The sequence below is a fragment of the Oncorhynchus kisutch genome, linkage group LG26, assembly GCF_002021735.2.
Source record: "Oncorhynchus kisutch isolate 150728-3 linkage group LG26, Okis_V2, whole genome shotgun sequence".
In the NCBI taxonomy this organism is placed as follows: Eukaryota; Metazoa; Chordata; class Actinopteri; order Salmoniformes; family Salmonidae; genus Oncorhynchus; species Oncorhynchus kisutch.
In genome coordinates, this window is record NC_034199.2 from 26,983,938 (window position 1) to 26,999,914 (window position 15,977).

General features: G+C 43.2%; 2 protein-coding genes and 1 long non-coding RNA gene across 5 annotated transcripts; 1 reads left to right on the top strand and 2 right to left on the bottom strand.

Annotated features, from left to right (window-relative positions):
- The first annotated feature begins 667 nt into the window (after positions 1–667).
- On the top strand, positions 668–6,430 carry LOC109888055 (potassium/sodium hyperpolarization-activated cyclic nucleotide-gated channel 1). The gene is made up of 10 exons (XM_031805644.1): positions 668–1,004; positions 1,253–1,439; positions 2,156–2,260; positions 2,372–2,515; positions 2,713–2,874; positions 2,960–3,053; positions 3,178–3,305; positions 3,440–3,586; positions 5,305–5,542; positions 5,853–6,430. Exons 1-10 carry the CDS (start codon positions 820–822, stop codon positions 6,026–6,028), a joined length of 1,566 nt encoding a protein of 521 aa, XP_031661504.1. The 5' UTR covers positions 668–819; the 3' UTR covers positions 6,029–6,430.
- On the bottom strand, positions 6,321–9,899 carry LOC109871301 (uncharacterized). Its single transcript, XM_020462127.2, has 3 exons — positions 9,556–9,899; positions 8,896–9,409; positions 6,321–7,246 (listed from the first exon to the last, which is right to left on the bottom strand). The coding sequence occupies exons 2-3, from the start codon at positions 9,340–9,342 to the stop codon at positions 6,530–6,532; spliced, it is 1,164 nt and encodes a 387-aa protein (XP_020317716.1). The 5' UTR covers positions 9,343–9,409; positions 9,556–9,899; the 3' UTR covers positions 6,321–6,529.
- A 1,436-nt stretch (positions 9,900–11,335) lies between these two features.
- LOC116357704 (uncharacterized) lies at positions 11,336–15,959 on the bottom strand. 3 transcript variants are annotated; one of them, XR_004205624.1, is made up of 4 exons: positions 12,934–14,482; positions 12,698–12,809; positions 12,330–12,623; positions 11,336–11,979 (listed from the first exon to the last, which is right to left on the bottom strand). It is a non-coding gene; the product is annotated as an uncharacterized LOC116357704 (long non-coding RNA). The 3 variants fall into 3 exon arrangements; XR_004205625.1 differs by lacking the exon at positions 11,336–11,979 and having other exon boundaries at positions 12,011–12,623; positions 12,698–12,801; positions 12,934–13,564; XR_004205623.1 differs by lacking the exon at positions 11,336–11,979 and having other exon boundaries at positions 12,011–12,801; positions 12,934–15,959.
- Positions 15,960–15,977: the final 18 nt, after the last annotated feature.

A 15,977-nucleotide genomic window follows, 5' to 3' on the forward strand; every position in this document is an offset into this window, starting at 1 on the left:
AGGAGAGTCGTTATTTTTCATAGTCAATGGTCAACTGTTACAATTACTAAACTTCTCATCCTGTGCCCTCCTAGTTGTCTAGTTCAGATGATAATAATTGTGATATTCAAAACCAGCTATTGTATTTAGTATTAATGTCATCCAGACTCGTCTTTTGATTGGGCTTAATTCATGCTTGCATGGTGGAGATACTCAATAGTTTATCAGCCGGGAGGGAGGGAGGGAGAGAGAGACATATTTCCCTCAGATTACACAGACCCACAAAGAATTCGAAAACAAATCCAATGTTTATGAACTCCCATAGCTATTGAGTGAAATACCACAGTGTGCAATCACAGCAGTAAGATGTGTGACCTGTTGCCACAAGAAAAGGGCAACCACTGAAGAACAAACCATTGTAAATACAACCTATATTTATTTATTTTCCCTTTTTGTACTTCAACTATTTGTACATCATTACAACACTGCATATAGACATAATATGACATTTTAAATAATTGTATTATTTTGGAACTTTTGTAAGTGAAATGTTTTCTGTAAAAAACATTTCACTTTTGTTTATCTATTTCACTTGCTTTGGCAATATAAACATATGTTTCCCATGGAGGGAGGGAGGGAGGTAGAGAGAGAGAGAGAGAGAGAGAGGTCTGGCATCCACTCTCCTCCCACTACACCACCTCAATAAGCCCCGGCCACAGGAGCTGTGATGGAAAATTACCCTGTGACCAAAAAGACTGAGTTAGACGCGACTCTTCAGCAGCCCAGGGAAGGATGGCCAGCTCGGTCGGCTGAACAGAGGAACTGTGTGCTCCTTCTGGGATGGAGAACTCCCAAGCCCCTGTCGGCAGACGCACAGCCAGCACCTGTGGTTGGAGAGGTGTCTTTCTGCCTCAGCTGAACAGGCAATCTCTATCTGTGTACGGTAGCGAGATAGCTGTGGAGAAGGAATGTATACGCCAGCTGCAGAGTGGAGTCTGGGTCATCCACCCATTCAGCCCCATAAGGTATTCTTGTCTAACTGCTGTTTGTGCTGCCTTGGCATTTTGTCTGTCCTAGAACAACAAGTTAGACCTTGGGGATGTCTTGGCATTTTGTTTGCCTGTCAAAGCACAACACAGCAAAGTTTGCAAAGACAGCAAAGAGCTTAGGTATATGCCAAAGAAAACACGAAAGGGTGTTTCAAACAGTGTTTCTGAGAACTGCGTGTCTGCATGTCTTTAATATGCAAACCCTTTGTTATTGTGTCTTGTAGGAGTTACTACATCATGTGTATGGTTGCCATCACATTCCTGAATTTGATTGGGATCCCCATGGAGATAGCTTTCTTAGACGGGTACAGTGGAGTGGGCTGGGAAGGTTTCAATGTCTTCTCGGACACTTTGTTTCTGATGGATGTGGCTCTGAATTTTCGAATGGGTATCATCTCTGAGGACAGTGAGGTAACGTGGCTCTGACTTTACTGTATTTTCAGACCAGTCCCAATCTGTGATAGTTTTATAATCCCCTTCCACGAGCATGCAATCCCAATTTGCCCTATCTGTATTAGTTTCAATACACAGAAGGGGCCAGATTAACTGAACCCCTGGCGCATGTGCTAAGCCTGCAGCTGTTATTTGCAAGAGGGAATTTTCCAAATTTGGAAGACAAAGATTCTGAGAAGTAGATTCATTTACAGATAACTATTTATAGATTAGGTTTCCTTTTATCTTAAATTCTCTCATGAAAATAACAGGCACAAACTTTACCTAGGACCAAGATGCTTAGTAAATATGTCCTGAAGTGCACCGGTAATGAAACATAATGAAACATGGCTGTGGATCATTGTTATTTGATAAAAAGGAAATGGGCAAATAAGGGGGCTGATCAAGAACCAGTTAGTGCTTTATGCTGTTTCAGTTTCAGGCCAAGTTGGTTTAAAATATTAATGTGAAAGTTTGGCCAATTGACTACCCTGTCAAGTTTATATTAATGCACTTCTCTATTAATAGCTTATGACGTACATTCTGGATGGCATCACTGTCTCGTTTCATTTTGGCCAGAATCCCAAAACATTTAGCTTCCGTTGAATGGTTGAATGATTCATTTGTCTGAAGCATGCTGCCAATCATTAATATCAATCATCTGAACATCTACTGTCTGTTATTCAATTCCGCAGGTGGCTATCCTGGATATCAAAAAGATCAGTGTGATTTACCTAAAGAGTTGGTTCATACCAGATGTGATTGCAGCATTCCCAATTGGCTACATATTATTAATTGCGGTAATGATAAATCACTCCAACTGTTCCAGCATCACGCTGTTATACAGTAGTTCCAGTCTAATGTAAGATCATGGAATTAAAATATGTATTTGTGTATTTTTATTGTGACAGGAGTTACAATCCCACAGTGACACCTCCACCTCAGGTTCCAAAGCCAGTAGAATGGTCCGGATTCTCATGTTTGTCCGAATCATCAGCCTCGTCAGGCTCCTCAGAGTCTCCAGGCTTGTCCGCTTCTTCAACGAAGTTGAGAAGGTAAGTTCTGATATGTATGCTGCACATCCCCACAAAGTCAAACCTTGTACTACAAATACATTTGGCCAAGAAGCAATACAAACATGTACAGGGGTAGTGCTTTTGATTGGCATACACATCTAGGTTATCTTTGCAGTCCAATCAATATTTTTAGTGGCATCATGTTTAATAATTTGCCTTTGTTTCTTTCCTGATAGGTTTCAAATGCCAACTTGGAGTATGTTCAACTGTTCTTCCGCATACTGTCTTTGTTTATGATGATGTTCCTGCTGTGCCACTGGAACGGCTGTATCCAGTACTTTGTCCCGATGCTGGAGGAGTTCCCATCAGACTGCTGGGTCAGACGAGAGAAACTGATGGTAAGCCCCACATATACTGAAATGTAGGTCTCAGATGCATTGAAAGGGTTAATTCACCCTATATAAACAATGTGGTATTTTCCAGAATGCAACGGTTGGTGAGAAGTATTCCTTTGGAGTGTTTCGTGCTCTCTCTCATATGATCCAAATATCCTATGGCTCTACAGAGTCACCAACAAGTAAGGACTGTTCATAATCTGGTGATATTCTATTAGACTGATGCTACTCCAAGACTGGAGTGCGTGGAGTTTAATAGCAAATTATTACACTGTATTTGTGTGTACTGGGTATTCTGATCCATAGATGAGGTGGAGCTGTGGGTGGTCATGACCAGTATGCTGTCTGGGGCTCTAATGTACACTGTACTGGTGGCCAACGCCGCTGCCATAATAACCAACGTAGACCAAGCAGCAAAGGCCTACAAGAACAAGGTATACTAAGTGTAATAAAGCTAACACAGATGACTCAGGTTCAAACTTGATCACATAAGAAAGGAACTCTATTGATATGTCACTTAACTGTAATGGCATGTCATTCAAAGGCCATAATGTCTGATAATCTACAGATGAATCATCTAGATGACTACATGACTTTCTTGAAGCTTCCGAATGACCTTCGGCTTCGCATCAACAAGTACTACGGGGCCCGCTATGGGGGGAGATGGTTTGACGAGAAGAATTTTCTAATTTCAGTCTCCTCAGCTTTGAGAGAGGTACTTCAGTCATATTCTATTCTATTTTATACAACTTCTCTGTATTCACTGTGTCTTTAGGTCCCACTTTACATTAGGCAGACCTTATATAATAATGTACAAATGTAAAAAATATACACTGAACAAAAATATAAACACAACATGTAAAGTTTTGATCCCATGTTTCACGAGCTGAAATAAAAGTCTCGGAAATGTTCCATATGCACAAAAAACATATTTCTCTCATATTTTGTACACAGATTTGTTTACATCCCGGTTATTGATAATTTCTCCTTTGCCAAGATAATCCATCCACCTGACAGGTGTGGCATATCAAGAAGCTGATTTAACAGCATGATCATTACACATGTGTACGTTGTGCTGGGGACAATAAAAGGCCACTATAAAATGTGCAGTTTTGTCGCACAACACAATGCCACAGATGTCTCAACTTGAGGGAGCGTGCAATTGGCATGCTGACTCCAGGAATGTCCACCAGAGCTGTAAGTCACCACCAACGTTGTTTTAGAGAATTTGGCAATTCCCCCCCATGGGCTCACAACCACAGACCATTTGTAACCACGCCAGCCCTTGATCTCCACATCCAGCTTCTTTACCTGCGGGATCATCTGACACCAGCCACCCAGACAGCTGGTGAAACTGTGGATTTGCACAACCAAAGAATTTCTGCACAAACTGTCAGAAGCCATCTCAGGGAAGCACATCGGCGTGCTCATCGTCCTCATCAGGGTCTTGACCTGACTGCAGATCGGCATTGTAAGGGACTTCAGTTGGCAAATTCTCCCCTTCGATGGCTACTGACATGCTGGAGAAGTGTGCTCTTCATGGATTAATCCCGGTTTCAACTGTACCTGATATGATGTCAGACAACGGTGTCGTGTGGGTGAGCGGTTTGCTGATGTCAACGTTGTGAACAGAGTGCCCCATGGTGGTGGTGGGGTTATGGTATGGGCAGGCATAAGCTACGGACAACGAACACAATTGCATTTTATCATTGGAAATTTGAATGCATCCCGAGGCCCCTTGTCATGCCATTCATCCACCACCATCACGTTATGTTTCAGCATGATAATGCACAGCCCCATATCGCAAGGATCTGTACACAATTCCTGGAAGCTAAAGCATTTCCCAGTTCTCCATGGTCTAAATTCTCACCAGACATGTCAACCATTGAGTGTGTTTGAGATGCTCTGGATCGCCACGTACCACAGAGTGTTCCAGTTCCCACCAATATCCAGAAACTTCACACAGCCATTGAAGAGGAGTAGGACAATTCCACAGGCCACAATCAACAACCTGATCAACTCTATGCAAAAGAGATGTGTCGCACTGCATGAGGCAAATGGTGGTCACGCCAGATACGGACTGGTTTTCCGTACCACGCCCCTACCTTTTTTTAAGGTATCTGTGATCAACTGATGCATATCTGTATTCCCAATGAAATCCATTGATTAGGGCCTAAGTTATTTATTTATTTATTTCAATTGACTGATTACCTTATATGAACTGTAACTTAGTAAAATCTTGATGCATGTTGCGTTTATATTTTTGTTCGGTGAAAGTATAAGTACGTAACTACATGAAGTACATAGCTACATTCTACTTACCTGTGATTTCCTTAGGTTATTACAGCTGTGTTTAATAGTGGAATCTGTCTGTCTAGTTGTGCAACTTTATTATGAAACAATCTGAAGAAAAGCTTTGTGTGTGTTATACAGGAGATTCTGACGGTGATGTGTTCGAGCCTTCTGAACAACGTACCCATGTTCCAGAACCGAGATGTCAACTTCCTGAACACCGTCCTCCTCCAGTTTCAGCACGAGGTCTTCCAGGAGGATGATGTCATCTTCCACCAGAACGCGCCCGGCGACCGCATGTTCTTCATCGAGCACGGCCAGGTCCTGGTGGAAACAGACTCCTTCCCGCAGGAGCTGGCTGACGGCGACTACTTTGGAGGTCAGGCTCACATTCGAGTAGCTCATTTCAGCATCATTCATTCATTTGTTCAGACTATCATTCTATTCAGGCCATCACACAAGAGATTGGGTAATCTTGAAATTCTGATAGTCAAACCTCATCCTTCATCCATTTCTTACATAATTGAAAAAGACCCAACCCCCAACACAAGTTATTCTTATTCTCCTGTTCTACATGGTTGTGCTGATTACATCCCTGGGACTATGCAGGATATGACAAGGAACAGTGGGCATATCTGATATGCATTTTAATAAATGTATATTGTGTTCTGTGCCTTACTGGTTTACAGAGACCTGCCTCATGACCAAAGGAAAGCGCTTGGCCACGGTGCGAGCTCTGACCACGTGCCAGCTCTTCTCCCTGTCCTCAGATCGCTTCCAGAGGGTTCTACAGAGCTTCCCTGACATAAGGAGGGACATGGAAAAGTATGCACAACAGGACAAGGAAGATGTGATACATCTCTAGTGCAGTGCGCCCATTTATGTGTGTGTCCACTTATGTATAGTGTAGCTCAGACTTGGTACTGTGTAAACTGGTCTAAAATTGTATTATACTTTATGTATAAAGATTTTATGAATATTTCTTTCTTCAAATTTAGCAAATCCACAATACATGTTCAGCTGTGCATCATACAACCCATAGTCTGGATTACTAATAGTTAGACTCTAGATCTGGGTGGATTCCAAACACCACACAATATTGTTGCTTTAACTGAGAATGTATTTCAGGACAGGCAATGATTAAAATTGTTGTTTTGTTTTTCTAATCGTTTATTGTGAAGAAATTTCAGTTACATAAAACAAGGTCTATTTGGTTATGAAACAGCTGAAATAAAAAGGGAAACATAGTTTCAGTTGACTGAACATCTGGAGGTTTTTTAAGTAGTGTATTCATTCATGTGTGCCCAGCCCCAGCAGATGCAGCAGCTGAACCTAAGCCTGCAAGACTAGCCAGCCCCCCTCTCTCTTATCCAAACACACACAAGGTGCCCGAGGCCAGCCTATGTTTGTACTCGTACAGGTAGTAGGAGGCTTGGGGGAAGTTACACTTCATCTCCATCTTGCCCGGCACCACATGGACAGCCACCGCTGAGCCCAGCCCCTCCTGCAGCTTCTTCAGCATGCGAGAGGCCAGGTAGCGTCGGGCCTTCCCTGGGTCCTCCTCGATGGCAGCATACACCTCTGGAGGTGGATTGGGGATCTTCCACTCCAGGTCCACGATCAGCTGGTGGATGTGGTTCTTGTCCAGCGAGGTGGGCATGTCACGGTAGCAGGCCACCACATGAGGGCATGGTGCCTCAGATGACACGGACAAGAAGTGGTTGGGCTGTAGTGTGTTCCCCCGGCCCTCCCCCCCATCCTCCTCCTCCAAGGGCCCCATGGCAGGGTGCACCATGACGGCCCAGCGCAGCCAGTCGTAGTTCTTCTCCAGGGTCTTTAGAATGCCGGCTGCCGCCTCCTCGGGAGCTGAACGGCTTTGCATGGCCTCCTGCAGCTGCTGACGCACATCTTCCTCCGCCTGCTGTAGGAAGTAGCCCGAACAGCGACCCCCAGTGGTCTTCATCTTCCTGTAGAGGGCACCCATGCGCTCAGACCAGGTCTTCATCAGCAGGGCCTGATCTCGGCCCGTAAGGAAGGCCTGGGTGAAGAGGCACAGCAGACCCGTGCCTAGGACAAAATTCACCTGCAAGAGGAAGGAAGAGAGGCTGATATAACAAAACCCAAGTTCTATGCTATGACTATGTGACTCATGTTCAGGAGATTAAATAATAGTAGTGTTGCCCCCCTTAGTTAACTGGTGGTCTACTTTACTGAACAGACTGCATCTTGAAGAATCAGCATTTGGAGAGGCATAGCATAGAGCTATACACAGTGAGCTCCAAAAGTATTGGGACAGAGACACATTTGTGTTGCTCTCTACTCTAGCACTTCGGATTTGACATCATACACTGACTGAGGTTAAAGTGCAGACTGGCAGCTTTAATTTGAGGGTATTTTTATCCATATCGGGTGAACCATTTAGAAATTACCGCACTTTTTGTACATAGTTACCACGTTTTAGGGGACCAAAGATATTGGGACAAATTCACTTGTGTATTAACTTTTCACTACTTTAAGTGTTTGATCCCATATTCAGAGATGCATTTGCAGTTTGATTTGATTGTGTTTCAGATGATTTTGTGCCCAATAGAAATTAACGGTAAATAATGTATTCTTCTTTACTTTTATTATAAAGAAGAATACAATGTTTCTAAACACTTGTACATTAATGTGGATGCTACCATGATTACAGATCATTCTGTATGAATTTGTGAATAATGTTGAGTGAGAAAGTTAGATAAACACATCATTCCCCCAAGACCTTTCACCATTACAATAAAATGGGAGGTTACACTGGTGGGCGGGGGGGATATGATATTTTTGTGTCTAACTTTCTCACTCATCAATATTCACGATAATGTATATGATTGAACAAATCTGCTTCAACAGCAGGGGCTGGGACGATCCTTCAAGATCACACAGTGCCCAAAATAGCTTGTATTTAATCAGTCTCATACATTTTGCTGCAATGTTTGTGACTGATAAGTTATCCAAGGTTAACATAACAGATGTGTTTGTATTTCTCGCAAGGTGAAATAAGGTTGTCTCTCCACATACATTTTCTGCTCACTAGCAGAGGAATACATTTTTCAGTGTGACGTACCAAGTGTTGGAAAAGATAGGGGTGAACTTTGTATATGCAACTGCATTACAATTATCACTATCTATTTTGAATAAAACACACAACCAGTAACTTTGACTATTTTAGTGTAAAATGTTTAGGGGTAAAATAATTTGGCTGAGTGCCAGATCTGGAAGTAGGCTACACTCTTAGAAAAAAAGGTGCCATCTAGAACCTAAAAGGGTTCTTCATCTGTCCCCATAGGAAAACCCTTTAAATAACCCTTTTTGGTTCCAGGTAGAACTCTTCAGTCCCATGTTGAACCCTTTACAAGGAGGGTTCCACATGGAACCCAAAATAGTCCTACCTGGAACCAAAAATGGTTATCCTATGGGGACAGCCGTAGAACCCTTTTGGAACCCTTTTTTCTAAGAGTGTAGAAAAGCATTAGGTTCATGTCTATTTACAAACTGTTTTAGTCTGACAGTCAGATAAGGCATGGTGCCCAGGCAAGCAACTTTGTTCTTTGAACTTCATGGATCATTTTGGTAAACCAAAGAATGTGATTTACACATTAATTGGTTAGAGAAATTTAGAATGTAACATGATGACCTCTATTGCCTGTTGAGAATTGTGTGTTGATGGCTGACCACTCCCTGACCCCCACTGACCTTGACACAGAACTCCCTCATCTCCCAGCGTTTGGGCTTGCGGCTCTGGACCAGCTCTTCCAGCAGGGTCGGCTGGTCTGTCAGGACCGACACCCCCATCAGCCGGCTGTGGAGTGCCGTCAGCTGCCTCTCCAGCCGGTGCTCCTGAACATACTGGAGAAACACCTCTGTCTCCCGTTTGGTGAACTCAGACTGGGCCCTGACGACTGCGCCCAGCTGGTAATAGACCACGGCCAGGTCATCCTCCAGCCGATGGACCTCCTGGTCGGTCAGCAGGCCCGGCCCTGCAGCAGCCAGCTCCTGGTCTATGTAGTCCAAGTTCTTCCTGGCCAGGTCTGTCTCTTCAGCTGAGGCACTGCCACCCAGGTAGGTACAGATGCCCTCCACCAGAGTCCTCATGGTCTGCATGTAGCCCACCGGCTCCAGCACCTTGCCGAACATTGCCATCGCTACAACTAAATGGTTTTATTTACTAAATATCTGTTAAGTGTGAAATAGCCGGCTGATTCTGGTGCTGAGGAATCAAGAGAAATAGATCTAATTATAGGCCAATATGCCAGTGTAGTCAATACAGAAGGCCAATATCTACCAACCATAATCTTCTGTAAATACTTATGCTATTCAGATTATAGAAAGTTTACATGTTACTCCATTACTCACCAGTCAGAATGTTTCTTCGTCAGGTCTGTGGTGACCTTCACTGTTTCCTCAGTATTTATACACTCTCCAGCATAATCAGCGATCTGATAAGGTTCCTCCACCTCCTAGCTTTATTAATCGACCTCATGCTAAAGAGGGTTATAAGTAAAGGAAGTGAGTTTATTGCAAATGAATAGATGGATAGACCTTTTTTTGTCATGAATGTTACAAATGTTCATATTGAAGTGTGTTATGAACTCTTGCCTTTGAAGTTTTTCTTCATGATGATAGTCAGTCCAACACAGAATTCTTCAAAAAGTATCTTGCTCATTTCTCATTTTTCACTGTCTTTTTACTGTTGTTTTTATTTCTTTACTTATTGTTCACCTAATACCTTTTTTGCACTATTGGTTAGAGCCTGTAAGTAAGCATTTCACTGTAAGGTCTACTACACCTGTTGTATTCGGCGCACGTGACAAATAAACGTTGATTTGATTCTCTAACTAAATGCATTTAATCGTGAAGCCGGTAGGTGGCAGTTTTGCATTTAACTCGAGATGCATTCTCTTCTTCGGTGGTGAAAGTCCTGAATAGTAAATACTAAAACTATTTCCGGATGTGGCGTCAAATTCCTGTGCCAAATTGTATGAATTTAAACAGACAGCGAAAGTTGTTTAAATTGCAGTTTAAGATAACGATACTACTTTTAGAAACACATTGACTCGTCGGCACTTTTTTCGCTGCAAAACCTAGCGGTGAAGATTGAAACTACCGGTCTTTAGCAAGCACACCAGAACTACGACGAAGGATGTATGAAACATACTTCCACCAGAGATACAGTAGCTATGTAATGACGAGATTGGTCTCAGATAAGCAGGCGGTCTGCCAAAAGATCTTTGAAACTAGATGTAATTTATATGAATGTTCCACTGGGTAGAGGTGAGGCCAAATGTCGGATCAGAACCATTTTGATAGGTGTATGGCAGAAGAAGTCAGTCCGCCTCTACTGTATTGTCACTTTGTTGTGTAACGTGCTGTAAAACTGTTTCAGATCATAGCACTGAGGGTGCAGTGCAAGTTCTGCATGAGCTGCACTCGGAGGTCAGCAGCCTTAATGTGGTACCTGATGAGCTGCTTGTAGTTAATAATAGCTATGTGACTCATTAGTATACATATTTAGAGAATGATTTACATAACTTGCTTGTTGTGAAGGAGCAGCTAATGCGCCAACAAGCAGATAGCCTTGTGGAGTGGTTGAAAAACGAGTTTATGACTCCAACCTAAGTGTATGTAAACTTCCGACTTCAACTGTATATAAGGGCTCCCACATCACTGTAGTCGGCTGCTACAGACCGCCCTCGGCTGCTACAGACCGCCCTCGGCTTCGGGAGACGCACTAAACTCTCTATTGTCCTACAGAAGCTAAATGACTCTGAATTCATTATTTTATGAGATTTGAACTGAGACATGCTTACGTCTGTATCGGCCTCTTTTAAAGTACTGTGACTCTCGCACAATTAATTAATGCTCCTACAAGACCGAATCCCAGAGCACCTAAAAAATCAACACTATTGGCCATTCTAACGAATACCCCTCACAAATACACATCGACTGGGATATTCTGTAATGATGTGAGTGATCGCTATGCAAAAGCTTGTGTTAGAAATACATAAACTTGAAAATAAAATAAAAGAAAGCCGCACACTCTTGGAGCTCAGATGCAAAAATGTAATACCAACGTTTCGACAGCCAAGCTGTCTTCATCAGGGTATAATCACAAACACTGCGGGATGACTCGTTTATATAGTGTCAAAAGACACAGGTGTCTGTAATAATGGCCAGGAGTGGCCTAATATCATTGGTTAATAATCAAATATTAAAATGTCATACAAAGAACAGCATACAAACAAATGGATAGCATACGATCGTAGATTAATTTGACTATACAAGTTTACACACAATTACAATGGAAAAGTCACAATAATCACAAGAATGGCTTCAGATCAAAGTCTACGTTGAGACCGAAGGGCGCAAGGGTCTTTAAATTAAAGATCCAGGCAGCCTCTCGTTTTAACAATAAATTATCAAGGTCATCAAATACATAAAGGTCAGAAATACATCAAAGGTATCAAGGTCAGAAATACATAAACTACCAAAGCCAAACCCTGTTATATTTTTTAAATACATTTCAGACAGTTTGATGAGCAAGCGTTCTTACTCTATCAATACTATGGTGCAGATCATGTAAGTCTGACTCCCAATGTTGACACTGCCTGGGACTATTTTTGTGACATTTTTGTCCGTTTGTGATAAGCATGTGAATACATTTTATTTCACCCCAGGTCTGAAGATCAAAGCCCATCCACGTCCCCTTTTCTGAAGGGAGAGAGTGGCCCAAGCCGCACTGAGGTCCCAGTATTTGAGATCCCGTACATCAACAGGCTCCTTAGCAACAGAAAGATGTGTATTACTGTCAGTCTGTCAACATGTCTGTTTATTTATGTATTTATGGAGGCATGGACCATAGACATAACTACAAATTGCACTCAAATATAGTGAGTAACTGTCATGTTGCAGGGTGAGACACACACAGGCAGATGAAGAACAAGATCACTTGGAACTTCCAACCTCCAATAGAGGCGCCAATCAAGCCTGGTTATATAATGTGCCAGAGATCTCGATCATTGGATGTACAGTGGAAAAAATCTACACCAGAGATGACAAGCATAGAGTCCTTTCTGGGCAACTTTGCCCTTTGTAAGCTGAAACTGCTATAAAGTCACTTGAGTGCTTACTTATAGTAATAGTTAAGTTGGAGTATCTATTTTGCCTCGCTGTCCCTTCTCTCCCTGACTGTAGAGGGGTGGTGGTGGAGCCCGTGGGGAGTAGAGCATGGGGCAGGAAAGCCCCCTCTCAATGCTGGAGCCGGACGGTTCCACCCAGGCATCCAACCTGGGTACCCTGCGGGTGAGGGGATTACCCCGAGCCATTCGGTCCCGAGATGCCGGACCTAAGCTCTGTCACACAGGACCTCTTTAAGATGATTGCACTGGAGACTTGTGGAGTAGAAGATGTGGGAACTGCCTTTCCTGTGCACAGATAGGGGTGCAAGGGCTTCAGTGTCTGTACTACCAAGTGGGCTTTTAGAGAGATGTTATTTTACCTTCTGTGCTGACTGGTTCTGATGATGGGTTTTGTCTTTCATCTCACAGCTCATTTCCCAGAGCAAGAAACTCCCCACAGCAGTAGTTCAGCAACACTGCATACCTTCAATCCTCCACACAGCAACAGGGAAGAACAGGTCAACTCTGATAATGTCAACAAGAAAGTAGAATAGGTTTATTAATAACATATCCTAAAAAGAGTTACACCATTACCAATTCCAATATATTTACTTACTAGTCAAACCTCTGCTTTCTTTTTGTCATTCCTCCAGGGCCCAAATCTTCCCTCCAGGGCGGTGTCAGTCTTCTCTCAGGGCTGTGTCAGGCCATGGTGTCAGAAAGTCTTCCCTCCAGGGCGGTGTCTGGCCATGGTGTCAGAAAGTCTTCCCTCCAGGGCGGTGTCAGTCTTCTCTCAGGGCTGTGTCAGGCCATGGTGTCAGAAAGTCTTCCCTCCAGGGCGGTGTCTGGCCATGGTGTCAGAAAGTATTCCAAGCTACGTGAGACAGATTCCTCTGTCCAGCCTCAACCAGGCCATTCAGAAGATCAACAGTGCCACAGAAATGTATTTTGGGACTCTGTTGCCTCAGGTGGTCATGCAGGGTTTCTGATGGAGGAGCTGAAGAGGATCACGGAGGTGGGCATCAAAGCCCCCATGTACTTCTTGTGTCTGACTGAGCTGAAGAGGCTGTAGCATGTGCAGGGAGTAGGTACCAGCGCCATGTATAAAATCCCTTCACGGACGCATACCTGATCGGAATTAAAATGACATTCCCCACCTTCTTAAACCTCCCAAATGACTCGACACTACTGAGTGAGGTCCCATTTACTGACCATCATTTGAGTAGGCCTTGACTTTTTGTTGTTACATTACAGCCTTATTATAAAATGTATTAAATTATTTGTTTTCCTCATCAACACACAATACCCCACAATGACAAAGTGAAAACAGGTTAAAATAAAACACTGAAATACCTTCTTTACATAAATATTCAGACCCTTTACTCAGTACTATGTTGAAGCATCTTTGGCAGCGATTACAGCCTCGAGTCTTCTTAGTTATGACGCTTCAAGCTTGGCACACCTGTATTTGGGGAGTTAATTTGATTATTCTCTATAGATCCTCTCAAGCTCTGTCAGGTTGGATATGGAGCATCGCTGCACAGCTATTTTCAGGTCTCAACAGAGAAGTCAGGGCTCTGGCTGGGCCACTAAAAGACATTCAGAAGCTTGTCCCGAAGCCACTCGTGCGTTGTCGTGGCTGTGTGCTTAGGGTCGTTGTCCTGTTGGAAGGTGAACCTTCGCCCCAGTCTGAGAACCTGCCCCAGAGTGTTTAGGACTTCATCAAGGATCTCTCTGCTCCATTCATCTTTCCCTCAATCCTGACTAGTCTCCCAGTCCCTGCTGCTGAAAACACCCCCATAGCATGATGCTGCCACCACCATGCTTCACCGTAGGGATGGCGGTAGGTTTCCTCCAGACGTGACACTTGGCATTCAGGTCAAAGAGTTCAATCTTGTTTTCATCAGACCAGAAAATCTTGTTTCTCATAGTCTGAGTCCTTCAGGTGCCAAAAGTCCAAACTGGCCATCATGTGCCTTTTACTGAGGAGTGTCTTCTGTCTGGCCACTACCATAAAGGCCTGATTGGCGGAGAGCTGTAGCGATGTTGGTCCTTCTGTAAGGTTCTCCCATCTCCACAGATGAACTCTGGAGCTCTGTCAGCATTACCATCAGGTTCTTGGTCACCTCCCTGACCAAGGCCCTTCTCCCCCGATTGCTCAGTTTGGCTGGGCGGCCACCTCTAGGGAGAGTCTTGGTGGTTCCAAACTTCCTCCATTTAAGAATGATGGAGGCCACTGTTCTTGGGGACCTTCAATGCTGCAAAGATTTTTTTGGTAACTCTCCCCAGATCTGGCAACTTTCATAAATTACGTGCATTACCACCACCGTTTGAGTGATGCCTGCCACTAGGTGGTGAATACTCTCAGTAGAAGTGGACACGTCTGTAGGCAAATTTTTTTTACACACATTGATTCCGACAAAATCATCAGAACTCCGATACATGCAAGCCTGCCGCTGCGTACAAAGCCGTAGGCATTTCTTTATGCCTCCCACTGTTTGAAAAAGTCACGGGTGGCCAATCTTCCACCTAGCCCCTTCTTTTAATGGGTTTCTGTGGCTTTTGTACATGTCTTACTCTCGCTCAAAAGACTCGTGGCTTATTTTTTTTAATTGGCATGTTTCGTTTCTAAAAGTCTGCGCAAGACTGAAGGTTTCACCCACGAGAGAGTAACGGTTCAGGTGATTGGATGTTCATTATTTGACTAGGCTACCTGTATTTGACAGTGTTGTTATTTCACTGAACACTAGATGGTTTAATTTTATTTTTGGCAGTGAAACATGGCTAGTCAGGTGACAAAAAAACCTCACCCAAATGTATAGCCCCCTTGGAAAATATAAATGGACTGTTTGAAAATGTGAAGAAACATTTTTTTTTTTAAATGTAATAAAATTATTTTAAAAAAAATGTGAATCACATTTTTATTTGGCGTACCCGTGGGGGAGGATGTCTTCCTTAATTGATCCCCCATAAATGTAACGGACATATACCAGGAGCTGTGTCAGGCCCACCACGTCTGTTGACTCATCCAGATGTACCACATAGAATTCACTGGCTTCGCATACCCCAGTTTGGGAATACCTGGTCTAGCTAACAGAACAGCATGGCATGAGTGCCTCAAAACCAATAATGTATATAAACCATGGATTGCTGATGCTATGTATTGGCCATCAAGAGGCCATATTGTCACTCCCCAGTGGGAGCAGTCCTCCATAGGGATTAATGGAATTCTACAGTATTTCAATTGTTTTAAGTACAATTACATGTATCTTTGTTATAGTGGGGACAGTAAGTATTAAAACGTATACTTTAAGGAACATTTTATATATTTAGATGTTTTTGTTTACCATGTTAAATGATGCATTAGGGTGTCTAATATAATAAATGTGGCAAAAACGAATGTACGCAATGAATAAATCCATTTCTATAGGTTCCAAAATATGTTTTACAATTGTGGGGGAGCACCAAGATGGTGGCACCGTGGCTTCAATTTAGCGGCCCCTATCGGTATTCTAGTGTATATAAACCACTGCTCAAAACCTAGCTAACCAGCCAGCTAGCTGTAGCTAGCGTTCCGAGCTAACATTATCCAAATGCAGTTGGTTAGCTAGTAGCTACCTTCTCTCTGTCAACAGGTTTTTCAGGTTATTTTTTAAGTTC

What these genes read in the sequence shown, in the direction of transcription:
- LOC109888055 (XM_031805644.1), top strand. Translation starts at nt 820, where the DNA reads ATGGAGAACTCCCAAGCCCCTGTCGGCAGACGCACAGCCAGCACCTGT. An exon ending in CACCCATTCAGCCCCATAAG is followed by an intron (nt 1,005 to 1,252) that starts GTATTCTTGTCT and finishes TGTGTCTTGTAG; the next exon opens with GAGTTACTACATCATGTGTA. An exon ending in TGACGGCGACTACTTTGGAG is followed by an intron (nt 5,543 to 5,852) that starts GTCAGGCTCACA and finishes ACTGGTTTACAG; the next exon opens with AGACCTGCCTCATGACCAAA.
- LOC109871301 (XM_020462127.2), bottom strand. Translation starts at nt 9,342, where the DNA reads ATGGCAATGTTCGGCAAGGTGCTGGAGCCGGTGGGCTACATGCAGACC. An exon ending in TGAGGGAGTTCTGTGTCAAG is followed by an intron (nt 7,247 to 8,895) that starts GTCAGTGGGGGT and finishes TTCCTCTTGCAG; the next exon opens with GTGAATTTTGTCCTAGGCAC.